General features: G+C 45.7%; 1 protein-coding gene across 1 annotated transcript in view; it reads right to left on the reverse strand.

Moving 5' to 3' along the window:
- Positions 1-19267: 19267 nt before the first annotated feature.
- Positions 19268-27463, reverse strand: part of AGBL1 (AGBL carboxypeptidase 1) — a gene marked incomplete at its 5' end in the record, with an annotated part of 291273 nt that continues 283077 nt past the window's right edge. The window contains one exon of the mRNA XM_082488796.1: positions 19268-19581. Within this exon, the coding sequence (XP_082344922.1) occupies positions 19275-19581 (307 nt within the window). The 3' untranslated portion in view covers positions 19268-19274. The remainder of the gene's footprint in view (positions 19582-27463) is intronic.

Here is a 27463-nt window from a genome sequence, read left to right on the forward strand (position 1 = left end):
ATTTTATGATGATATAGTGGCATCAGCTGGAGGTACAGACTGACTGACATGGGCTGGATGGAAAAAATGAGATACACGCCCCTATCCAACCAACCCCACTTTTGTTTGCCCTTGCTTTCCCTTCCTGCATGTAGCTTGGCTTAGTAGATCCAAATAGCCTTCATTCCACAAGAGAGAAACATTTCCTGCCCAGTCAGCAGAGCTAGTTTCGCATTTCGACTTAAACTCAACGTTCTCAGGACGAAATCAAAACAGAAGACAGATGTTTGCTAAGTATCTAGTCTGGGTGGGAAGATAGAACACCACGATACATCAGGAAGGAAAGCTGAAGCTTTCTATTCCTCCTAGGTGAAAAGCACATTGGTTTAGCATTTGGAGTGGAAATCTAGACTGCATCGCGTACAGGTATGCCGGAGAGTGCAAGTTTCCAATTGGCTTTGGTCTAGCTTTGGAAGCATTTTGGTACTGATACCCATCTCAAACTAGCAAATTTGACAGCATATCTTGGCTAGATAATCTGCTGCTCCCTTGCAGGTCACTAGATGGTGATGGGGAATATTTAAAAAGCTCTTAATACAGACAGCGAAGCTGCAGACCTTGCTGTAGTTAATGAGTGAAGGAACACTTGCTGCTCCCCATCATTCCTTTCAATTCTGCTCACATCATGTAATCTCAGACAGCACAAATTACCATCAGTGTGAGATACCAGGAATGCCTCAAAACCCACCGTGGAGTTCAGTACGAGAGGTGGAGACTGAACAGCATCTCTATGCCCTCTCTCCGAGGTATAGCTTTAATTAACAAGGTTCTATCTAAAGAATTTGTTGAGTTGGTTATTTGAAAGAAAAAATTCCATCCGGGAGCCTAGAAACAAGACCCATTTTAAATTATATTCCTTTTTATACAGCTCGGACACAGCAGAAACAAATGGCCAGAAGGGAAAAAACTTCTTAAGATGAAAAGGAGCTGGCTGCTCTCTGCTGATCCTTTGGCATCATGCCGACCTGTATTTGAGAAGAACGCAGCTGAGAAACAGAGATTCAGCACTGATAAGATGTAGCCACTACCTCTGAAGCACTTGCACCCCACTAGAAAAATCACTCATAGGCAAAGGCTTTAGCCTAAGAAGGAGACAGGGAATGGCAAGCTGAGCCTGTGACACTCACGAGTCTCTCTCTTATTAAGAGGAGAACTAGAAAAACAAACACAGAAAAAATACTAGCTGATATCTTTTGTTACAGATTTCAGGGGTGGGGAATAGAGAAATTCAGAGAAGAAAGAGGGAACAATTCCTCTGTGTCCCAGACACCAACCTAGAACTTGCAGCAGGAATTCCCAGATCTCCCCACTCTTATCTATTCCCAGTGGCCTGGAGCCAGAAAAAAACCCTTCTCTTTTCAGGAAGTTTCTTCCTTTTTTTTTTTTTTTTTGTGCCTGTTCATATTAAAACACCCCAAACAAGAAATTTTTTAAGTGCTGACAAACTGGAAAGTATTCAAAGAAGAGCAAGGAGAAAAGAATTATGAGTGCTGGAGGGACTCGCTCGCAAGGAAAGATTAGAAGAACTAAATATGTCTAGCTTGGCAGAGAGATGACTAAGCAGGGGGGGAAGTGATAAATGTCTACAAATATTTGAAGGGCGTATACACTGAGGAGGCAGAGAGATTCTGCAGTGTGAGCCATACCAGGTGGTGGGATTAGGAGCAAAGGGATGAAATCAGAAGAGGGAAAAAAAAAACAAAAAAAAAAACCACACAACCAAAAAAAAACCCCACAAAGCAAAAATTCAGCTGAAGGCTAGATGAACAAGAGTCCCCATGAAAGCAATATATATCCACATCCCCCACACTGGGGATGCGGAGGTTTTCTCAGAGGTAGAAAACTCAGCATATGAGACATATGGGAGAGCTGCGCGAGTGCTTTGATGCATGCAGAATGAAGGGGAAGAGTTGTGCCTTGATGCTGGGAGACCCACCAGGAGCCTCAGTGGACAACAGGTGTCCCACCAACACTGTCAATTAGAGGGCTCTAGACAGGAAGAGAAGGTAGTTGTTGAAATCACAAGAGGAAGGTTTGTTTGGAATAATTTAATGACCCTGACCTTGGTAGAGCAATAGGACTTTATCTAACCAGATACACTCCAGCCAGATGATTCCTGGGAAGCAGAAAGCTTTGGGTCTGTTAAGCATTCAAAAAGATGGTTGTGGAAAGCCGGAAAGATCAAGAGGGAGGACAAAAGCATCATATTCCTTCATCTTAACCCAGGTTAACCATCCCCCAGCTTAACCAGGGGGAAGGGAGATGTTGGAGAATGTGCTTCATCCCCCAACTTAGTTTCTGACGCAAAGCAAACCTGTGCTCCCTTTAGCACCTTGAAAAGTCAGGAACTGAATGTAGCCAACTCCTCATCCAGGAAAACAAAAAAACTACTTTCCTTACACTTTCAGACATGGAGGACCCCAGCCACCGGCACAGATAACCCCCAGTACATCATTTCAAGCCCTTTCCTGCTCCACATCAGAACACCCATCTGTGAACAAGTGGAAACACAAGGCAATCAAGAGATAACCTCCAAGAGCAGGTAACCGAAGGCTATATTCCAGACCTAGTTCAGCCAGGACACAGAGCTCAATTGCTTTAGAGGCACACGTGAACGCTGCCTCCTCCTGGCAGTACATGAGGGACAGACCTCTATTTTTGGCTTCCTGGAGCTGCGTTACTCAGCCCCCCGTCCACAGGATCAGCCTGAGAAGGTGGCACGGGCCCGAGGTAATGCAATGAAATGCTTTTAGTCCTTCCTTAAGAGATGCATCTCCAGTATTTAACCTCTCCCCCGGGCAGCCTTGCCTCAACCAGGCAAAAGGAATTCCCGCAAGTCTGGATACAGGAAGCATGTCTAAACCCTCCTCCTTAAACTGGATTTGATTTAAAGTTTGATGGGAAGCCACAGCCTCTGCCTGTGTTTTCAGGGCGCTCCGTGTCCCTATCAGAGGACCGCAGGGATAAAGTCCCATGCCTGCGACAGGGAACTCTCCATCAACTGTGTGACACTCATCTGTTTGGCAAACAAAGCTAATTCTAAAATACTGTACTTTTGTAGGAGAAAGCAAAAAGAGAGGATATTTGACCAAAGTGAGGTTTCAAGCTCATAACCACGTTCCTCTAACAACCAACAGAAACAGGGGTGCAGCCAGCGGTCACAGCAGTTTGTGTGGCAGATCAGCCCGACGGGATAACAGTACCATGAGGGAAAAGACACGTTTCTCTCTCTCCACAGAAAGCTAACACATTGCTAAGTATGGTCCTTTGCACTTAGAACGACGGCACTAAAAGCCTCAGTAAAAGGACTATCCCTTCTTGGTTATTGAAAGCACAGACAAAGGGAGAACTTCCCCTTTGAGGGACAAAGGTGGGAGAGGCAGAGAGGAGTTTTTCCAGTGTTGCAAGCGCTGAAATTCAAACCCAAAGCCAGCTATTGTTTCCAGTAAGCCAAAACCTTTAAGTAAAAGAGGCTCTTAATAATATAATTCCCACCAGAAATTACACTGGAGGCCCATCACAAGGTCCTCCCACCCCAACAGAGTTGGCTGCCCAACAAATAGATTCTTATCATCTGTAAGAACCGAGTCCCAGAGCTCCTTGTTTATGAGCCAGCTCTAGGACAGAGCAGCTGCGATGACCTTTACATGTGGAAACAAGCACGAGACGACCCAAGTCAAACACAGGGAAAGGGGTGATAACAGATACAATCTTCTCTCTGCTCTTCCTAAAAACACAGTCCTCCTGCTAACAGACACGACGAGAGATCCCAACAGAGCTATTATGCAGCTCCTGCTCTGCTTATGTTGGATGAAACAGAATGACCTACCTTGGTCTGAGCGCAGCACTGGGTAAACTGGGCGTTGAGTCCGCTGCAGAGGCAGGCTGGATTTTGACTCCTCAGGAGAAGCAGCAGCTACAGTTCAACTCTCAGCTGAGCCACTTCCAGGCAAAGTCTTGGGATCCATAGCAATGCAGTTGCAATGGAAGAGGCAGGCTCCTCCTCGCGAACCACCAGAGCTTCCAGTGTCCCAGCGTGGCTGGAGGGAGTATAGTGCCGTTGCAGCTCTTTTTATTAATTAACCAGATGTTTAACTTCAGCATCCTGGCTAAAACCCAGCATGGAGGATTACGTTTCCTTTCTCTGCCCAGCCTTCACTCCACAGCTCCGGCCAGAGAAGCCTCCCCTCCGCCATACTGCTGGTGCCCTCACTGCAGCGCAGGTGCAGCGCCTCACCCCAGGACAAGCTGCATTTCAACAGCAGGTGAGAAACCGCTCGTCAGTCTGCCTGACCCCAAGCCTCACCGACCCTACTGGGTAAACACAAGGCACTATTATCTCCGCTCTCCACATGGAATCACTTTACGGAATTTATTATTAGTATTTGGCGCTCAAATTGAAACCCTCTGGCCATGTACGAAGACTAAGCCTGCTTAGGGAACGCAGGAAGAAGCTAAAGTGGTGAAAAGGCAAAGATTTACGACGGACAGAAAAGAAATTTTCTTTTCTCGCAACAAGCTTCGTATTCCTAATCTATTTCTGCTGTTCTTGCTACTCTCTACCAAACTTCTGATGGGTCTTAGAGACTAACACTTACCATGCTGCAAGCTGTTCCTCTAAATCCTTTTTTATCATAGTTTATTACCACCTGGCTAGATTCCCCGGGTGGTATTTTTCACTCTTTTTCATAGTCCCTGAGAGAATCTGAATTGCCTGTGCCACAGGCTCCATCTTCACCACCCCCTTCCTTCCCTCCAGCATCATCTCAGCTGTCCCTAAGTGGGCCTTTGAGTATCTCCACCTGGGGAGCCCCCACCCTTTCTGATACCCATTCAATCATCACATTAGTGAGACAGATTGACAACGGCTCTCACCTGTCCCCTAAACAGGATCCCGGCCTCGCCCCCTCCCTTTGCTTCAGAAACCCCCACTTGTGTACGATCTTTACAAATATATTTCTCCTCCTGACCCAGTGATATTAGGTGAGGATTTAAAGGGAGATCTGTGAGAGGAGAAAAAGGAGCAGTGACAATAAGAAGTCCCTCCCAAATTGTCTTTCTGAAAGCTCCAAATGGCTTTGTAACAGCATGAAAGTGCTTCCTGATTATTTCCAAGCTGAGGCTCAGGAAAGCCCTAAGGGTGGACAGGAGAGGGGAGCACATGGACGTCAGCAACTGGACACGACCACGTCGAAGGGATGGCAGGGTAAAAAATACATAAGCAACAGCGGGAAGAGGGGGTGTGGGAGAAATGCTGCAGTCCCTGACAGTCCCTGTGATGCTGGAGCAGCCCCGGCAGCAGAGTTACAAGGGGAGCTCAGGGCTCCGTTTTTCGTCTCCCCCAGGAAAATTTTCAGCTATTCCCTGGAGGAGGGGGGGCTATTTGTCTCTAGGTCCCTGTGGACCCCCTGCTTATGATCTTCAGCAAGGTTTTGCAGCAGAAGTTTCAACCGGGACTTATCAATAACCCTCCAAACAGTCAGGTGCATCTTCCTACTTTACAGCCACTTGTCCCTTCAGATCTTCCTCTTGTAACGTAAATGGGGCTGACCCCCGCCCTCCCCGGCCCTGCTCCCCGACCCTGACACCCCGGGGGAGCACGTGGGTGAGACCTGGGTGGATGCCATCAGTGGTGCTCATAGCCATCTCCAGAGCCAGCAGCGCTCGCTCATGGGAAAGAGCGCGGCTAGCACAAACCTCACGCTGTGTTCCCATGGCAACCGAAGTGTCACGTTCCTCATCCTCTCATTTCTGGAAGAAAAAGATATAGGTCCGATGAAGAAAAATTCCAGGAGTCCCAAAGGGTTTTGCTGAGGCTGGGCAGATTTTTAACATGATTGCTCACACCGTTCACCCGAGGGGCTGCCGGGAAGTGTGACACCCGGCTCAGTGATGGCACATCGGTTTGAGCAGGAGGCTGTCGGGGATTAAAATGCATCCAGTCAGATACATACATGAACTGTCTCATCTGCTTTGTCTCACTTTGAAGCTAGGGACACGCGATCAAATTGCCACGGCTATGGAAGTTGCCAGATGTTAGCAGAAGAGGTTTCAACTTCACCCGTCCTATCTCCCATTTGACATGACCTGGGGATAACGGTTGCTATCAGTTATCTTTGCTCAGTGGCACGCGGTGACTTATTAAACTGCAATCACTTAATAACATGGCTGAGGTTAGAGTTGCTCTGCCCGAGGCAGCAGAGACTTTTGTGTGCATCGAGTCCCCTCCTGGACTTGGTGAGCTGCCACAGCCTCATTGTCCCATGCTTTTCTCTGCTGATAACCGTGTCCCAGAAACCAGACCCAGCTGGGCTCCAACATTTCTGTTAGCGGGAATCTGTATAAGCTTCTCTGCCGTGACTACACAGCAGCAATTAAAGCATTGCCGTGCAGATTTGTACGTGGGGGAGCTCACCTTTCAGTTCTAAGACAAACATGCTACAAAAGGGAGTCTGGAGATGCAGCACTGGACACTTTTGGAGCTCTCTGATGTGTTCTTGCTGGAGGCATGAGAAGATCTAAGGCTGGAGGATTCATTTCAATCACTTTAAAATCAGTTCCCCCAATTAGTAGTTTTTTCCTATGGAAAAAAAATAAAAAAATAAAAGCAACTTCCAGCCTGAACAACAGAAAGGGAAGAATTTAAAAATGATGCTTAGGAGAAAGCATCTGCCTGCAAAGGACGATCATGCCTGGGCTTGAGAGGAAAAGGGGAAGGGAAGCAGGGAAGAGAATGGCAGCGTTACACAGATTGTCCTGGATAAGGCAGGAATAAGTGATTTTAGCACTCCACTGTCTTTACATCCCCAGACTGAAGCACGAGTCCGGCAAGGTGCAATATTTAGATGATCTGGTATCATAAGTTACTGCAGATCAAGGGGTAATATCCCGTGATATTTGGGGGTGAGAGATGTCTAAAGAACTCCCAAATCCAAAACATTAGTGAAGTTACTATTAAGCCTTAGTTTGAATCCTGAATTTTATTTTTATTTGGTTTGGTTTTCCCTCCCTAAGCAGTTTAGCTGGCCCAGTAGTGCAGTGTTCAAGTCAGATCTACACCTGTAACTGGGGCAAGCACCTTAGCTAAAGGTTGCCCTTATCTGGATCAATCTCTTCCTCCTTAAAGACCAGACAGAAACCTCATGCAGGCAGCCTTTCATGAGAAAGATAAAAACAAGCTGCTTATAGGCATTCACATGAGCTTTATGGGAGAAGAATGACACAGGATGACAAAGGTCGAGGCAGGTGATTCCATGGATGTAATGAAATTTCTGTCCTCTGCACGACATCTACAAAGGAGAGCCTACAGGAAAGTGATCAATATTGTCCAGCGGGCTTTAAGTCTTCTCCAAGCATCCAATTGATTTGTAGCATCATCTTGTTCAAGTCACTCAGCTATTCTGCACCTTTGCTCAGCCTTTGGGAAGCCCTTGGCAACCAAGAGATGAACATCCCAGTTGTTTCCATTGCCCAGACCACAGCTCTGAGCCTCCGAGCTGAGGAGAGAGAAATAAGTTTCAAAGCTTAAGATTTCCTTTCTGGACTAACCCCAGCTAGCAATCAGCTGTGATGGTAATACAGAGGGAAATATCTGAGGGGCCATTAAGTATCCTGTTATTCCACTCAGGCTGGGAAACAAAATACTACCCTCAAGGTTAGGTGATGTAAAGGAGCCCACCAGCCTGCAAGGGCCTGAGATCACAACGAAAACAGTTCTGGATACCCTTAATTAAACACAGCAGTGTATTCATTCACGCCTTGCTGAGTGGCATTTCTGCAGAGGGGATGAGTAACTGTACAATTCCCTCCTCTTTCTTCCCCTCCGGAGCGGCCAAGCGGGGGTCAAGGCAGCTAAGGAGAGAGATGCGCTGCCTGTTTGCGCGCTCCCGTGACTGGCTGCCCCTTTAGAGGCTGCCAGGTAGCTGGAGTGTGCCAGCCAGGTTTCTGCGAGCGTGTGAAAATTAACAAATCTCACTCTGAACTGGAAAAGGCAGATAATTGAGAGAATTAAAATAAAAAAAAAAAAAAAAAAGAAAGAAAAAGAAAAATGAGGAAAAAGAAAGAAAGAGCGGGGACATGAGCCAAAAGGAAACACTTCAAAAGCCCATATCCCGCAGCTCTCATTAATGACAACAACAAAAAGAAGATGGGACCCTTACATTTTAAGCAAAGGCAATTATTTTTGGACAGGTATTCTAACTCTGCCATGCAGGAGCAGTCTTGGTTATGGCCCCCTACCCCCCAGAGGTGTCGGCATGGCTGGTTGGCAAAGAGCAGTGAGGGTTTCCTTGGCCTTCGCCTTTCTGCACTGCCTGTGAACAGCAGCGAAAGGAAAGCATGAGCGAGCAAGTGCTTCAGGAGAAATGCTTCTGGGGGAGAAGACTGAAAGCTACAGGAAACCAACTGAAATCTGAAACTCAGCTTCCTCTGGCTGGTCTCTGCATGGACACCGCGTGTAGGATGCTAACTTGAAACCCAAAGCCAGCTGAATCGGCAGCAGAAGGCAGCAGGTAGGCGATCGCCGGGCACTGGGACAGAGAGGGGCACCTACCTGCCTAGATTCAAGCGGAGATGGCAGGACTCCAGATGTAAAGAGTGACTCAGATATATATGTGTGTGTGAGTGTGACAGCAAGGGTATAGAGGGTAAGCGTGACCTCCTCAAAAGGCTAAGAAAGATGCTTGTCTCTAATCCTTCCCCTCCATGCAGTGAAGAAGTCCTTGTCTCCACTGCTGAGGCAGGACCAAATGCCCATCCGCAGCCAGTGGGGCAAGCGGTCTTCACAAGACTGTTGGGTGGAGACAAACCAAGTCTTTCGCTGGGACATGGGTGTTGGGGTCTTTGTTCCCCAGTCCGTCTTGGTGAAGGAAAGGGAAAAAATGAAAAAAGGGAGAGGAATTTGAGCAGCACAAAAGCTGAGTGAGGAAGAGCAGAATAAGGCTGAGTGTGTCACAGGAAGATGAAGAAACTGTCCTCAGGAAACAACATGTAATTGTTTCAATTAGTGTAAGAGACGAGACAGTAAAAAAAGGAAAAGGGTTTACAAAGGCAAAGCCTCAATGAGAAAAAAACCACAACACAACAGAGAAAGATAGAATAATTTAGGAAAGACTGACTTATTTACATAAAAGGAAGACAAAAGATGGTGTATTTAGTTGTAGTTAGAAGCTGAAAATTTTCATGTTTTTTTTCTAAGGTAGTACCACATGCAGCCACCAGCAGCAATAGCCTGTGATTCTGCAAAATTTCTGTAATGGCACAAAAAAATGAAGGCCAGAAGCAATCGCACCCGAATTAAACTTCTCAGCCTACCAAGGCCTGCGTTTAGGGACAAAGGCAATAAGAAGTCATCATGTTTGGGTAGAAGAGCCATAACCCGGAGAAAAAAATATTTACGCAGCCCTTCCAAAAAGTGGTACATTCCTACAGGTGGTAAGATGCAGAAAACAGCTTGAAAAAAGAGAAATCCATTTTTTAGTACACATTAGAAACTGTTGGCCTATTTTACTTAAAAACATCCAAGACAGTACGCTACTCAAAAACTCTAATGGAGACCAACAGGGGATATTTCGCAGGTATTGTCTGCGGAGGTTGTTCAGGACTTTCAAAGGCATGTAGTGATTTTTGATAACGCCTGCAGCAGTACTACACTGTGGGCACTTTCCATAAACAAAACTCTTGGATTTTTGCAATTGTAGGTAGTTAGGAAAAGCCAGCTCTGTGCAAAAATCCCTTCTTGCTCCAAAATTTTAGGGCTCACTGAGAAGAAAGGGCCAATCTAATACTGCATGAAATCAGAAAAACGAGCGTTTTATTCTCCCTAGAATTACACTGAGGCAAGCAGAACTTATAGCTTCAAACAGAATATTCTTTTGCACCCCAAACCTCATTTCTGCTAAATTCCCTATGAAGTTTGCTAAGTATCTCTTGATCCTCATGCCAGCGTTGGGCCGGATAATCCTAACAGTGCTCTCTGTGTAGCCACACAAAGAGGAGTGTATTCTGGAGTTGCTTGCTGATGAAAATACCTGGGCACTTGGCAAAGCGTGCTAGCTTACAAGCCACGTGGGATTTGCGCTAGTGAGGTCAATTTTGTTTCATTTAACTTACAATCTTTCAATAGCGACAAAACTTGATGAAGGAACACTGTGCCTGAAAACTTTGCTTTCCAGTTTTAACAACCGGCCTCTTGTTGCAAACTTGGTTTCTCCGGCATCCTCAGACCATCAGGGCTACACCACCACTACCCCAAGGCTCGATACTTCCAACGAGGTGGCAAGGTAGCTGTGCGATGCTGCAAAGGACAATAGGCTTTTTCAGGCTCCCTGCAGATGTTCAACCACCAGCAGCGCCTCTGAGCCATTTAAGGTTTGCTCACAGCTAGCTACATTGGGAAGAATTCAGTGACCTTCAGGATATTAATAGATCCAAAGCCCCTTTGTTCCTGGGGAGCGGGCAGCGGACACTTCACCATTTATGACCTGCAATTACTCTCCCACCCAACCGAAAAGACTTTGTCGGTCGGCGTCTACAACAATTACCGGGGCAGGAGCGGTGTCATTTCTAACAGGGCCAGACAGAAGCGAGCATCCCGGTGTGCCGCTGTCTCCCTCTCCGTCTCGGTCCCTCTGCGATGCTCAGCCTGCTGAGCGCTTCCCATCAATGGCGTGGAGTTGCCAAGCAACATTTGTCGTGGCCCTCGGTGGGCTGCCGCTTACCGCTCTGTGGCAGCTCAGACTTTGAAGACAAGGGCTTGTTGCGAAGAGTGAAATAACTTTCCCTCTCTCTTTCTACCTCCTCTCTTCCTACTTGATGAGGTGAAAAATGAATCATTCTGAATATGACAGATCAAATCCTGCATTCGGTTGCTCTGGGGTAAATCTCGTTGAAAATTGTCTTTGGGGAATAAATTCACTGCTAGATGCCAAGGACCGGAGCTGCGTACCCGGCACACACATCCAGAATACAGCTGATGTTCCTGCATCATACACATTAGGAAAAGCAGCTAGAACTGGTCAAATCATATATAAAATTATTGGAAAATAATTTATTCAGCCGTAGTCACGAAGGAATTAATCTTATCCATTATTCTCAAACATGACTCAACCAATTCCTGGAAATAACACAGCTAAAGCCTCTTGCTCTGAGCTGTGAACCCTAAGATTTAAATTCTTATTTAATTCCACGGCTCTTTCCTCCTTTTTATTATGTTCAACAGTGTGCTGCTGCTGTTCGTGTGCCAATGATACGAGGTTATAAGGCTTAGACAGTTCAAAATGTTCTCTCCGCATCAGTAAAGCTAAAAAGTACAAAGCAGCTCTTACAAGGGAGAGCACTCAGGCCATCTGGCACAGTGGCTTCAGTGTGCGCTCCCTGCTCCAGGGCTCTTGGCACCTACCTGGCCACCAGCCGCCAGTGAGAGTGTGTGCTCTGATCCCGGTTTCATCTGGGATGTAGTCCCCCCCTGTCCCTGGTATTTACTGTCTTCGGCTCTGGAGGAGCGAGCCGGGCAGAGCAAAGGATGGGGTTACGGAGCTGGATGGGGGCAGCTCTGAAGCAGAGCTGGAGGAGAGGCTGGCAGGAGGGCTGACATAAATAGAAGTGTGTGAACAGGGAGCCGAGTTTCAACTTTGGGCTTTTCTGAAAAGATAAACGGATTCTCCATGGTATCGTCTCGGTTGTCTAAGCAAAATAATGCCCTCGAAGTATGAGCGTGGGATACCTTCTTGGGGTGGGTGTAAAGCTAGGTGTCCTGTCTGAGCTGGTTGTTTAGCTTCACTCAGAGGTTAAAGAGGCAAGGAAGTATCTCAGCCAAGGATCCTTTCCATATCAGTTATCTTAGGAGGGGATGTAGACCCTCTGGAGGTGTCTGTCTCTCTACATTTGCTCTCTCTGTATAGAATCATTTAGACTAGATGCCTGACTTCTAGAAGGCTAATGTTCATGGAGATGAAACCTGGCCTTCAGGAGTAATTTCTCAGCTAGAGAGTACCTACCTTACAATGATTTTGTATACACTATATTTCTTCTGTTCCTTATGAAAATGTAATGTCAGAAAGCACTGAAAGCTTTCCTAAAGCAAAGACACATGTTACTTCTGCCTTATCCTCTAAGCCAATTAGCCAATAAAAGAAGGAAATTAGATCAGCTTGACAAATCCATGTTGATTTGTCTTTTACCACCTTCTTATCCTATAGCTGCTAATGAACTGTTTGTTTCATAATTTCTTGAGGTTTCTCTGTAGTCACTCAGCTTAGCTGCCTGATTTAAATTTCCTGGCTCTTCCTTTTTCCGTCTTCACAAACAAGTACCCTATTCGCCTGTCTCTAGTCTGCAGAACCCTCTCGATGTAGGAGAAGCTCTTGAGTTCCATTCCTAACTGTTCACAGACTGCTTTCCTTGGACAACCTGCAGGGGAATTCCCTCACATCCAACAGTCGGAATTCCCTTATTCAATGTAAGGATTCTTTAATTTACACCCCTTTGCTCTGACCTATTGCCATCCCCAAATCAGTATAACTTCCATTATAAATATCTAGTAGCAACTGTTTGGTGATAAGCAGAGTTAAAAAGGCAATGACGATTCCAACGCTCTGCATGTGCTCTCCTTCTGTGGTACACGCTGCACGCTTTTGTTCCTTCTTGCATATTTATAGGATTTCTTTTTCTTCCTGTGTGTGTTCCTCGCCACCTCTAACTCGTTCTGTGCCTGGACCTTTCCGATTCCATCCGCACATCCTTTGGTATCATTCTGTTCTCATTCCTAGTTATCTGCTGCTGCTTCAACTTTTTTAAACTATTAATTTCTCATTTTGAGGCATTAATGAGGTTCTCACACACCTTTAGTGTTTCACTTCTCTTCTCCTCCCTGCTTAGGAGATCTTGCATTGGTACCTCCGCTCTAATCTCCAAGTCGGTGCTTGCTGGCGTGTATTCCTCTTTCCTTGACCCAACCTACCAATTCCCTGATGTTTCACAGCCAATTAATCCTTCTTCTGCTGTTCCTACTTTCTCTTTTCCATGTGTCTGCGAAGCTGATTAACTCATAGCTTGGTATATGTACTAAGGCTTTATATTCTTCCCGTTTAGCCCTTGTACTCCGAGCACTTGGGCAGAGGCATTTCAGATGTTTACCAGACTGCTCCGTTGTTCTCCCAAGTGTCTCATTTTCACCTCTATTAAATTTCCCATTTTCCCAACTCACTAACCAGCACGCTGCCTAGTTCTTGGAAGACCACTGTGCTGTCAGAAATCCAAAGCTTTTTTGTTGTTGACACTGTCCATGCTTTCACCTCGAGGATTTGCCTGGCCCAGCCGTGCCACCTTCCGCGGAGACCAAAGGAAACACGACTGCTCCTGGAAAGGAGTTAGCACTGATCACAGTGATGAGCAGTATTTTGATTTCAGCGACGGCAGATATATGATGGAAGCAGCGATTAATCCCTCCTATTTGCTGTCTCTAAGTATATCAAATTGTGTTTTAAATACTGGTGATTTAAGCCTCATTGTGACCCATTTCACCAAAAAAAAAAAAAAAATATATATATTAATAACCCCACTTCATAGATGAGGAAACAAGCACAGAAAAGCTAAATAACTTTTTATGGAAATGCTGAGGCAAAGGCAGGAAACCTTTGCAGATCTGTGCATGGGCTGCCAGAGCATAACACTGGAAACCATTCAGGAAAACCCTTCAGTCAGGCGTTTCGGAGCAAGGGGGCAAGAAACAGGGTTGTGATTGCAATTACACCAATTGCTGGCGAGGTGCCAGCCCTCAGTGCCCAGAGCCCAGTTAGCCAAAGGCTACAGTATCTATCTTACTGGGACTGGAGTTACTGCCAGGGCATGCAACGGATGATTGTTTTTAGTGGTAGATTGGTCTTATCCTCTCGCTGGTCCTTGCATGAGCTACAAGCGGCTTAATCAAAGGCTAAAAAAGCCCCCGATGCCAAAATAGCTGCCTCACCATCTCGCTGGAGATGTTGCTAGGCTGATGGCAGGGCACTTCTTTCTGCCTTCTCCTCTCTCCCTCCCTCCTGTTCGCCTTCGTCATTTCTCACCCACTTTTTTAAAGTGAAACAAAAGCCGCAGAGCAAGGAAAAGATAGGGAAAGGAGCCTCAAACTGCTGCATCGACAATAATACGCCATGGATCTTCCAGAACCTGCCTGAGGATGTCCGTCCTTGGAGAGGAAACCTAAGGCCAGAAATGATACAGGCTTAACCATCATGAAAAGCACTCACGAAACACAGCGCTAAGCACACAGTGCTGCGTTGAGGATACAGACTTGGCTGCTGTTTATGGAGTGGGGAATACAGTGGCAGATTTATTCTACAGTAGAGAGGGTTGTTTCTTGATAGCGTTAATACTGACACATTATCTGGGGACGGAAGAGGATGCACAAATAGAAACAATTCTCCCATTTCTCTGCCTGTGTCTCCCCCATTTGCCTCCTGCTCCTATTCCCATCTGCTCTCTTCATCCCTCTCTCTGCACTGAGTCCCCTCCTTCCTCTCTTCTGATTTATTTCTTCTTTCTTTAGCCTTTTCCGTCATCTTTTCCCGATGCAATTATGTGTACAGAGTTTTTAGTTCTCCAAGCTTCTCCGTATTACCTCCAGCTGGAGCCTTGTGTCCAGCCCTCCGCCTGGAAAACCAAAGAGTTTTCCATCACAGGGTTAAATCCTGCTCTCCCTAAAGCAGGTATAAAAATTTCCACCCTGCGAGGACCAGGCCATGGGACAGGATAGGCTGATAACAACCTGCAAGGAGAGTTTTTTAAAATTATCCAGCACAGCTTAAAGGGGAACAGCCTAACGAACCGTCACCGTCCCCGCACTTCACTGGAGTGGAAAGTAGTGATGGCAACTACCACCGCGCTCCTGCACAGAGCAATTCCAGCTGCCTTCTCAACTGGCAACAGCTGAAATCAGGATAGAGCAAGCACCTGGGTAGTTTTACATCCCTGTTTCTTCCCCTCCTTCCTTCAAAACGCACATCTACTTTCACTCGCACCTTACTGTATTTGCCGCGAGGAATCAAAGCCTTGTTTATATCTCACATCAGAACCGAGCTGAGGATGAACAGCTTGGTCGAGAGCACGTAAGAGAAATATGGAGCAAGAAATACAACCCGAGGCTCCCGAATTGGCTGCCAAACAGTTGCCCGCTCATGCTTTGTGTCTCCAAGTGATGGACAGGGGCAGTGGATCTTGTCCAAGGACAGATGAGACAGGAGATAGCGCCATCACCTGCATCTCTGCTTTTTGGCAGGAGGAGAGCAGCAGCAGAGGAGAGGGGCTGCTCTCTTTTCCCCTCCTTAAGCTGCTTCCTGCTTGCCTCAAAAACAACCCAGTGCACGGTTGTTTATTATTATTATCACTGTTATTTTCCAGAGTGCTGTAAAACCAGGGGATAGAGCACTCTGACAGCCTCATAACAAACAGCAGATAAAACTAATTAGATTTTGTTCTTCCTTTAGTTTGCTGACTTGATCCTTTTTATTTTTATTGTTTAATTATTTATTTTTAGCCCAGAGGTTTACGCTAGACGCTAGCGAGGCATCCTGGGGATGGTCTCTGACAGGAAAGGGCTATTGCAGCCCGGCGAGCCCGAGAGCCAGCGAGGGGCCGAGACAGAGGGTGCAGTGTGAGCGCTGCCCAGCGCCGCATCTTCTACCCATGTCATGTAAACCGTGGCGGGGGGGAGGAAGGAGAGCGGAGCTATTCACAGCCGCTAAGAGAGTCAGTGAGACAAAAGGCATCAGTAAAAAAAGTTAATGCGCCTGGCGGGAGCCCAAAACCGCTTTAGCCGTGGGGGCTCCGCGAGTGGCTCTAGGACACCGTCTCTTCTGGCCATTCTGGGAATATTTGGCTCGCGTCTCCACCTGACAGCCTTGCTGACTCTTGAGGAATGGCAATGGCGACTTCCCTCTCCTCCCTCCCGTTTCCCATCGGCTGTTTCCAAATTCTTTGGGATTAGCTAGCGACGGCAAGAAAAGGCACTGGCCTCGCTGCTCAGCACTTCGCAGGCTGAAGTGAGGTGACGTGCCTCAGCGCAGGGGACAACGGCTCCATTCACTGGGGAAATACCAAACCAGAATTACAAGTGTGCAAGAATAAACAAGGCTGGAGTTAATCTCAAGTTGTTTTACACTCTGTTTTATTAAAGTCAATGCACTTCCGTTCCTCTGTGCAGAGCCTAGTTCTGCTTAATTACCATGACTCAGGGAGAATTTTAATAGCGTGGAGGGAGCAGTGTGCAGTGGAGGCCCTCTCCTGACCTCTAGAGGTCTGTCAAAAGAAGAAGAGCATCTGCTCCCCGGAGAAGCTCCTGGAAGAAATGAGGCAGCCCACAAAACCGCTTCTGCTGGAGGTTTCCAGGTGCTGTTCCCGACTGGTTGGTCACCCAACTCTCTCGCTGTGCTCCCTCTGCTCCCACTTTCCCAGCAGCAGGCTGAGCACCCACGGGCTGGGGGGTTCGCCTGGTCGCTGCCTTCTGCAGCATCCTCACCCCTTGCTGACAAGTTGTCTGGCACAAACGTGGGAAGCTGTCAGGGCGAAGACTTGGCCAGTTTTTTCATATTGCACAGCAGCGTTTCTGCAGGTGTGGCTGATGTGCATGGACACTTCGCTCCCAGCTCGGCTGCTGCACTTGGATCCCAGACACTGAAAGCACCGCAAGGGCATCTCTCAGCCTCCTGCAGCTCCTAGCACAGGGATCTATGAAACAGCGGTACTGCTCATATACGTTTGGCGCCAAACATGCACGGAAGCTGCATCTCCGCTTTTGGTATATTCGGACAACTCTTCCGCAGTCTATTGATTCAACGAATCACAACTATGGCAGAGTTTTCCCACTGAACTGAACTCTGCTTAGCTTAAATTCAGAATGAAACAGCAAGAAGGCTGAGACTGGCCTAGAGTATTTATAGCCAAAATATTGGTGTCTCATTAAGAAAAATGCTGATTTAAGAAGGTTTTTCCTGTGCAGTAAGGTGTACCATTGGCAAGCCTCAGTAAGCATCATTCAGTTATTGTTGTGGCAGGGTGTTGGTACAGAACACAGCATGCGGGAGAAAAGCAGCTGGGGATGCGTACATGCGTACCTACAGACACATATGTTTACAATGGTATTTTTTGCCCTGTGTCCTGGGCATGTGCTCAACGCTAAAGACCTTACAGCACAGCCTGCCAATTCCGCAGTCTGGGCCTACCACGGTGTGAATTTTTTGTCACGCGTACGAATGTCGGATTTTGAAGTTAACTATTCGCATATATCATTTTTTATTAATAACCTTTGAAGCAATGTCATACAAACTATTACAATGGGAACACCTGTTTTACCTCTTTTGCGTCCATTCCTGTGAGCCAACCTTTTATGAAAATTCAGTATTGTGTGCAACAAGCTGCACACTACAGCAAGCAGAACGGGACATTTCTACAGAGAACGCACACGGTACCTAATGAATTAGTTTGGTCTAAGAAGCTCAGCTTCTGAGGGCCCAAGCTGCCTGTCCTTTGAGCAGCGTCATAAAGAGAGCTAGAGACACAGAGAACTCTAATGTGCCGCTGAAGACTTTAAAACACCCGGATACTGAAAACCCAGCAGGAGAGGAAGAAGCTCTCTCTCCAAAGAGCAGGCTCCTGCTGGAAAATATGTCTAGGTAGTCTGGGGAAAGGTGTTCAGAAATGCAACAGAGAAAACCTCATTCTGCACCAGGAATTCTCTCCACAAACAGCACAAAGATGAGAGGATGACATGGTGCTTTCAGTCAATATTAATAATCACTGCTAATGGAGGCGTTACAGGCTGTAATGCTACAACACACTATACATTCATACTTCTCCTTGAGCCTCATAAAGTTGTGACAGAGTTGGGAGCCTTTTGTGTTGTGCAATTAGATCCATTTGGGTTCAGGACAATTCCCCATTTGCGGCAGCAGAGTCTAAGATACACGAGAAGTTCAGGCCATATGAGGTGTGAGATGCGGTGATGTGGGCTTCATGCTTTAGGGATGTCGGGCATATCCGTGGGTTCTCAGTCTGTGTTGGATTCTCAGGAATTAGGATCTCTGTTTGCAGGCAATTTTAGGAAAAACCTAATTTTTTTTTCCATTTGGGGATCAAAGGAGAAGCCGTTCTGACTCCGCTATGGGAGTCACTGGTAGAACATGTCCTGTATATAACCTACTGGTAATGTCTTCTACTATATTAGTGTCTTGCACAATGGGGTCCTGTTCCATGAACTAGGTTTCCTTAGCGGTATCATCATAACACTAACAAAGAATAATCAGTCACAGGACTGATGCTTCACTCTTGGATATTGCCACCATCACTAATCTGTTGACAGAATATCGGGGGACCCCTGGCTACCTCAAGAAAACATGTTTTTCTCCTTAAAATGCCCCAAATCCCTCTCTCAATAGCTTAAAATAGCAGCTCTAGTTCCCCAGGATGAACTGTAGTATGTGTATTCTCTTAGCTGGAAGGTTGTCTCACAGAGAAAATATAATTTCACAGCATCTGTGAAACAAATTCTACACTTGGGCCCATCAGTTCAAGCATGAAGTGAGATTACGCTGGACCAGTTCATTCCAGTGCAGCAAAGAGGTGAATTTAGCCCAGTTTTCCAGAGGAGCTCTCTTTATTGTCACTGGTGCTTTCCTTATTATGGCATATTGGATTTCCCACACTGTTGCTGAGGTATGACCAGCTCAGAAGCATGCACAGCCTGACCCAACTTGTTGAACACACAGCAAAAATTCTGATCAGACAAAAATCTGATACATCCTTTACAGCTCAAGAGAAATGAATGGCAATGGAGAGCTCTGGCCAAAGGCATCCGTGACTGTCGCTCTTCCAGGCAAAGGCAATTTCCCCGTAATAAGAGCCTAAAGTAGGAAAAGGAGAATCATCTCTGGTTCCTTGGTCTCAGAAGACCATTCCTCAGGTGAATCTGTGTGAAACCACATACTAGAGGCAGATGTGAAACTGGGGATTATGTTTAGGAATGGATGATGTTCTCGCATAGTACCATCTGGCCATTGGGCCCTCGCTCTGCCTTGCGTTCAAAGCATAAGGAGTCATTCTCAGTATATATATGTATACAAATTACACAAACAATCAGTTTTCTATTCCGAAGTGGAGCAACACATCTGGGAAGGATGCTGAAGCTGGCAAACAGGCAAACGTGAGCAGTAACCCGTTTGCTACTGCTCTGCGAGTCAAAGCCTTGTTCACGCAGGGCTGCTCTCGAACCCACCGTACACCCCAAGCGCTGCTGAACGCAGAGGGAGAGCCGTACTGTTGGATGATGGTTGGCTGGAAATGTAGAGGCCCCTGAGAGCCTTGGAGCTGCATGTCTGTCCCGTGGTCACTCCCTCGTCTTCTGTCTCGCCTTCCACCCATGAGAGGCACTCCTGGATCTCTTGGTCTAGCTCCGAGAAATCCCCTTCATCATCAGAGCAACTGTCAGTATTATAATCGATTTCTTCCGCGCAAGGAGGTTCATCATCGGTCTCCAGGCTGCTGTTGCCGCAGCTTCTGCAGAAAAATCAGAAGAGAGACCGGTCGTCATCAAAGGCGGGTGTGTTCTGTCAGGGTAAGAGCAAGTAACAGGGAAATGTGTCTCCTGGGTTCGGCCCCGGCTCTGCTAATAAGACATGAGATGGCACTAAGTAAGCTCCTGTATGTCTTTGTGTCTGTTTCACCATCTGTAAAATGAAGAGCGATACTTCCCTACCTCACAGGAGAAACGATTATTGTTATCGCTATTATTGCTATTGCTTATACAGAAACGGAGTGCTTTATATACAGACAACACCATTCTTGCCTTGAGGCACTTACAAGGTTACAGAAGCTGAAAAATAGTAGAGGAGGAGGAGGTATTCAGTTTCCAGAAGGTTGCTGGTTTAATCATCATCCACCTCGCTGTAGTTCCACATTTAGTGTAAGACCTAATTAATCCAAGTGGTTGATGTGCTTTGGCATCTTTTACTCCTGTTCTGTGCAAGCTCAGAGCGCTGCTGACGAGAGGCAGCGCAAACAAAAACCGGAGACTCCGGGGTCGTCACGCACGCTGGCTCCCGGGAGGGCAGGGACACCGGGAGCGCTTGTGTTTTGGAAGGAGCACGAAAAGGCTTCCACTGCGTGACTTCCCAAGGAAGGGCCAAATTCAGAGGCGAGTCTGAATGGCTGAGGAGAGACTCGAAACGGATGTCACAGCTACGTCGGCTGGCTCGCGGAAGGGTAGGTTGCACGACCTTAGCTTCCTGCCGTTTACTTACAGGAATGGTCGGAGCCTTTCTTTACATGTCCACTTTCGATACATACTGTATGAGGTTAGCCTAATGCGATACTTATGGCAGAATCGTAACCACCCGACTAGATCGCTCTGGGGGATAGGGTCCTTCTCCGACCTCGCTGCCGAGGTCCCATTTGGCCCTTAGCCCCAGAGGGCAGCCCGGTGACTTTTTGAGACCAGAAAGAAGCCCGTGGTTTCTGTGCTGCCGGGGTCAGAGTCTGGATGAATCAGGAGGGACAGATACTGTGTTTTTCATCTCCAGGTCAATGTTTTCAATCAGACTCAAAGCGGGGGAATGTATTGCTTTGGGGGACTGGGAAAGGAATAATAATCGTCCACCACTGGGCCAGAGTTTCTAATCTGTCCCAAGTTGGGAAGAATGAATGGCTTGGCAGATGGAGCGTACACAGCTTTAATGTGTGGTCTGCTCATTTACATGTCAGTACCCGGAATAATCTTCCAGCTCTCAGCTGTTTCACAGCAGTGCCAGCATCTGAAGCTTCAGAACATACCAAAGGTGTAAAGTATTGCTTTCAGATGTATTGATCCCTCCTCTCTTCTGCACTCCAGAAAAAGCCTAAGATTTTCCTAGCTTTGCGACTCCAGATCTTAACTGTATACAGACGACTCTGCAAGCAGAAACAAGCAGTGTCAACCCACTTCTCCTTCTCTGGCTGATCTCTGGTTTAGTTTACTTCAAAGGCTGGCTATAAAGGATTCTCTGAAAGCTTAATAGAGCTGTACAGCTTAAAAATAAATAAAAGAATAATTATGCACTTTTACAGTTTCTGGCTCCACTTCAGTCTGCTCAGAAATCTGGGTCAGGAAGAACTCATACTGAAATTGAGTATGTGACATGAAAGGAAACAAACCAGGACAGTCCTCCCAGCCCAAAAAGCAACAAGCAGTGGTCTCTACTGAGTCTGACCAGTGGGTTTGATGTCGTCTTTTTTTTTTTTTTTTTTTTTTTTCCCCCTCGTATTCAGGCATGGCATGAATTACCATGATACCAAGCACCTATGATATGTTCAAAGCTGACTGAACTCCAGGGAACTAGATTTTTCAGTTATAAGCTCTGCTCTTGTAGCTCTGCAATCAAAAAGTACCAAAGCTTATCTGCTTTCAATACTGCGCTTGTAGGTTTGGGAGGAGCTGCTAATGCCGTTGGGACAGAGCATAGCTGCCACCCAACTCACGGGTGTTTTACAGATGGAATGATTCAGTTAGCAACCCAGGAACTGAAGGTCAAACATTTGCATGAACCGGAGAACAGTTTTAAAAATATTCTTATTATTACTTAAAGCTGGGAAACCAAATAACAAAGGACCTTATGAATTTTTTGACAACTTAAATGATTTTAGGAATGGATTTCTGACAAAAAGGGAAAATGACCTGTAGCACAAAAGCACTTTACTATGCAGGGAAATCTGGAAGACAACAATCAGAGAATGAAAAACACACAAACCTGCCATTTCTTTACATTGAAGACTGAAGGGACAGTCTTTATGAAGCAAGCCTTTATGCTTAAAGCCTTTATAATGGACTTTTATAATGGACTCCCAAAGCTCTCCCTTCCAAGATGGGTGCCGTCGTGTTGCCTACATACACAGAACACAAAATACCAAGACCGTGACAGTTCAATAGTTGGGCAGATATCTTGCAGGGGGAGGTTCCCCACATGTGAGGATGTGCTTAGACTCTGTCTAGACGTCAGGAAAGAAGAATTCCTCCCTAATTTGTTCTGCCCTTTGCTCCTTTGCTGTGACAGTGAATGAGCAAGCCAATTAGGACTGACTTTAGTAGTGCTTTCTCCAATATGGACTGATACCCACTGGATTGATGCCACTACCACAAATCACATAATGAGCTACCAAACAGCAAATAGATGGTACCAACTTCCTCTCACTGCCAATGCAGGCTGTAAGCACACCAGTGACTTAAAAGTTGAAAGGCTCTTTATCACACTACCAAACTCCACAATGCAGCTACACCTCTCTACCGTGTGGAATCTTCCATCCCAATAATTCACTTTCTGCTGCGGGAGGATTTAAAACACATAACAAAGCAATACAAATGGGCTAGTTCAAACCAGAAGGTTCGAGGTTCTTCTGAAAGAGGAGAGGCGGCAGCACGTGGCGTGTTGGGGAGCCAGCTAGAGTCCCACCAACGAAGCTGCCAAAGTCATCACAAAGACCAGCTCCTTTAGGAGAGAATCCAGTTGGTGAAACATGATAATGAGCAGAAATGCCAACATCTAGACTATTGCATACCACTGCAGAAAGTGTGCCTTTCTTTCATTTCCAACAGAGTTGTGGGGTTTTTTTTGTTAGGGGCAGGTTCTTGGTATTTTTGTTTATTTGTTTATTTTTTTAACCTGATTTTTAAAAGCTGCAAAAGAATCTCCCCTCCCCAGCCCCCATCCCCTCCCCCCCAAAAAACCCATCAAACCCAAAAAGAGAAAAACCCCAGAGGACATGGAACAGATTTACCAAAGAATAATGGTGTTGTCTTACTGAAGGTAAACAATGACATTACATTAGAGAACTCCAAGACAAATATTGTCTATGAGTACCACTGAACATGAACGCAGTACAGAAGAGAGGGAGGGAAGGCCACAGTCCCCCAGCTATCACAATAAAACATGTACGCATGTTGGTTGATCTACTAATTCAAAACCTACAGCCTTGTAGCCCTCATCTATTCAGCTGATGGGAGCCACAACAGCAATTTGCAACTTTATGATGTGATAAACAGAATTTCTTTGTTTTGATTTTTAATTTGCATATTTATTAAGATATGACTTGATCTTAATTAGTTCTTCTTTTGTATGTCAGTGTGTTTGTTTGTTTGCTTGGTTTTGGAAAGCAAGCAAGCTTTGGTACCCTGTAGAATGATTCTGTTTTTTTTGCTGACTTAACATGAGGAGAAGGAGAAGGGAGCCCAGTCCCGCCTTACGTGTCAGCATAACTGGAGCATTCTGGTAGGACTGAAAAACACTTCTTTCAGGTTCTTTCTGCAAAACCCTCATTATAAGTCACCCTACCTGTTAGGTTCCACCTGGACAGAAACCTCACAAGTCAGCGGTCCTGCTGAATTGCACAAAAGAAAAGAGAGTCTATAGTTATGGTTGATAAACTATAGCTACGTGCTGTACGTGGGGAGGACTGATGATCTCTCTTCCCTACCTAATCCTCCTTCACTTGTGCATACAATTCCAGGGCATGGAGAAAAACTACAGATGTCCTAAGTAATCTCTTGGGATTTTTCACTCATATTTTGCTTTGTGTGGCAGGTCACTCGCTCTCTGTATATTCTACTGACGGGCTCAAAATAGAATGTGTTTTATTTTTTGTGCTGGAAAGAACAGGCACTGACAACTGTCCCTTTTAGGGAATCTGTGACTATTGTTCAGGGTTGCTGCTTGACCTTCACTTGACAGGCCTCGCAATCGCAGTGCCTTAGAGAAGGAAATGGAGCGTTTACTTTTTTTTTTTTCATATTGCTCCTCTCACTCTTGTGAAATTTGCCGCAGTCTTGCCAGAGCGAAGCTAGGAAGTGAGCGGTTAAATGCTTCACACAGTAAGGAGGAAAAAGCTAAGTCTGGGGACCACTGCTGGTCTTGGACATAGCACCGATTCCCTGTGAAGAATGTATCAACAAACAAGCAAACATGCCTTCACCTTCTCTCTGCAGTGAAAAATAACATCCCAGTAGCTGCATAATCACCCTGTCTGTAACCCTATTTTCTCCTTTCCCTGAACCTTCTCTCCATCATGATTCGTCCCAATCCTTTGGAAGCTGCCCAATGCAGGGATATGGCTGCGTATAAGGAGCCAAGCATGTCTGATACAGTTCACAGACTGAAATAAGGCAGGAAACGTCTTTCTTGAAATTTTTTCAAGATATCAGACACTTCTTTGTGAGAAGAGAAGACAGAAAAAAGATATGTGTCTGATGCAAACAGGCCAAGTTCTCAGCAATTACAACATTCCCCTGAAATAAGGGTGCGCTTTTTCTTCACTCAAGGGAGGATTGGAGAACTCGGCAAGTTCCCCGACCACAGTTATCACCTGTGCAGAAGGGAAATCGTTCATTCTTTTCCAACAAAGTTGCACCAATTATATTAACAGTAATATACATGCTGGTAAGTAAAGTATCCTGCAGCTTTTAGAGATATGCTGCTCACTCTGCAGTGAATTGGGATTGCCTTGCCCTTCTTTTTTTTTGACATTAAAATTCCACCTGTGTCACCAAATCTAAAAGGGTGCGTGGTATTGCACAGTTTTGCTTTTGAAGAATCCATATGTTTTATTAAAAGTATTTTGCAGGAACACTGCTTCTGAAGTCTTGTAATAAATCTAAAATGAATCTTAAGCAGATGCGTTTGCAGTTATCCCAGAGTACAACCCTGCCTTTAATAGCTTCATAAAGTACTATTTTAGGACATAAATGAAACAACTATGATGCTTTTAGGTAATTACACCTGTAAGAAAGACACTACGGCAACAAGATGCCAACGAAGAAGAGCTTTAGTCTGCCCTTTGTCTCTTGATTCACTTGCTACAAGGTGCGGTGCACGCCTTGTAATGACATTCCAATTTGATCTCTGCAATTCAGGAGCTCCCCAGACAGCAGCCTGGCTTCTCCTCCCGCCTGAAAAAACCCAGACAAGGTTCTAATTAGTCCCTGACCTCACCAAGGGAGGGAATCAGCTATGTACTGATGCAGGATGGCTCCAGCTTAAAGAACGATTGCGTTTGCCTCCTTTGTTGCTACACAGTAAACAATAACGGTATGAACTTTGTCGGCTCCCATGAGATTTCCCCTTCCAAAGACTCTTTGCCAAGGACTTTTCCATCTTACAACATCTCCTGAGAAAATGCGGGCTAAGCCCAAGGCAGTGCCAGGTGCCCTGGCCTTCAGCCCACCGTGGCCCATCCTTTCAAGAACAATATGAACATAATTAAACACTGCCTTGAATTCTGTTTGCTATGGCTGAGAGATGTTTGGTCTTGTTTTGAGTGTAGGTTGTGTTGGGTTTTTTTTCCTGCCTGCTGCGAATAGCCAAGAGAAAGGTGTAATTCATTGCTAAGACTTGTACTAATTAGTTTTTCAGGAGTTCCCAGGGTAATTGTAGGCTGTAATATTTGTAATTGATTTGGCCAGATTAAGAATGGATGTCTGGTGCACCAGTTAGATAAGTAAGGAGCAAGTGGGGCTTTATCATTCAGAGAGAAGGGAAGACAACTTGTAAACAAAGGGAGAGCATGAAGAGCAAGAAACAGGCTGACTCCTGGCCAATACTGTCCCCTACTGTTCATTCAGGCTTGCAACAATTTAGCCCCGGACAGCATTTTACTTGCATCCTGCAGAAGCTCTCTTAGTCTTCCCAGGAATGACTGTTTCCATTCTCCTTATCGGTGAGAAGATGGCTGATGACTGATGCAAGAGCAGAAGAGATGTTGAGTACACACCTCTTGCTACACACGGTTGGGAAACTGAAAAGCCTTGTATGAATATGAAGAACCGCATTGAATTGAATTACACCATGTCACCGGTACAACTTTGATCTTTCTGTGAAAGATGAGTTCGTATAGAGGACAAACAGGAGTTTTTCTCCCATTTCAAGGGTAGTAGGTTTACATTACATGACATTCCTGGATTCCAGATATCTCAGTTTAAATCCAAGCATGTTTCTAATGCTAACCAATAAATTTCATATGAGCTAATCTTTAGACTTGCAGGATGGAAAAGTTGGTGAGAAGCCAAAGGCTGTGGATTCGGTCTCATGAACAATCATTTTCTTCCTAATGGAGAACTAATCTATATATGAGTGCAGGGCTAACACTGCATCTTTAGCATTCTTACAGCTGTAGGCTTCTAAGCATTAATAAAACCCACTGACTTGAACAGATACAATTAGCCACAAAATGGAGTTATGACAGTTGGTGCAGACCCCAAAGATAACTAGTTTTCCTTCTCATCCTCCAACAGTTCTGAGGGTTTGTCTCTTTTCTTTTTTCCTTAATACATTTATATTTCAGCACATGAAAGGACCATCCTGTCTGTACTTTAGGAGAGATTTGTGAACTCGTATATTCACTTTGGTTTGTGATGATGCACTCTTCCACATAGCGCAGTGCCTGGCTTGGATGAAACACTGAAGACCTTAAAAATCTGCTGCTTGGAAAGGCAGACATGAACAAAGCAGCTGCATCCCCATCAGCACTTGTAAGCTAAATCAGGGTACTAAGTAAAGTTTCGGCTTACCTATGGTCAGAAGTTAGTTAAAGATGAACCTAAGCACAGGCATAAGCACGGCAAACTGGCTCCACAGACAGATGGTGCAACCTGCTAAATTTCAGTCACATCAAACACCTTCGGCGACTGCACAAGCGGGGAACAGTTCCTTCACCTAAAATTAGCCTCCAGCCTTGGCTTCTGTGTGAACTCCTTGGCAGCATGAGACAACCCTGAAGAAGTCCTGACCGTCTGTATCTGCACCGCACTATGTTCTTGAGATCTGGGCCAAATTCCTGGAGACCAGAGCTCAAGACGTGGAACCCAAGTTTTAAGCAAGTTGAAGACCTTCATAAGAAGACACATGATATATTCAGGTGCTGTTGAGAGACTAAGCCTAGGTTAGAGTGTCTTGTGAAAGCATAGTCCTGGTCTTGCTTTTTAGATCCATATTGCACTAAAACGTGGTGGTTTTTTAAGGGAACAGTATCACATCGCATCAGCTCTGGACCAGCATGCAGGCAGCCCAACCCATGTTTGCTATTGAAATCAATTAGAGGTTCTTATCCAACCAGTACCCGTGAGACACCTCATTGGTACGGTTTGTTACCTTTGGCTAGATACTGCAGTCTTATACTGAACAGAAACTTACAGCCAGCTCCAATGAAGCAACTAACAGTAGATGGTTTAAAATCTGGTCCATTGTGATCTTGTTACATTCATTAAAAATGTGAGATAAACACAGGAAATATAAGACGGGTGACACAAAATAGATGGGATAATCTCTATCCGCCAGGCAGCACTGGCAGTGGCTTGGATTTCACTCTGAGTTTAAGAATCAAAAGACATGCTCCCAAGCCAGATAACATTTTGGCTTTCTCC

The sequence above is a fragment of the Vanellus vanellus genome (genome assembly GCF_965231255.1).
Source record: "Vanellus vanellus genome assembly, chromosome: 11".
Lineage (NCBI taxonomy): Eukaryota > Metazoa > Chordata > Aves > Charadriiformes > Charadriidae > Vanellus > Vanellus vanellus.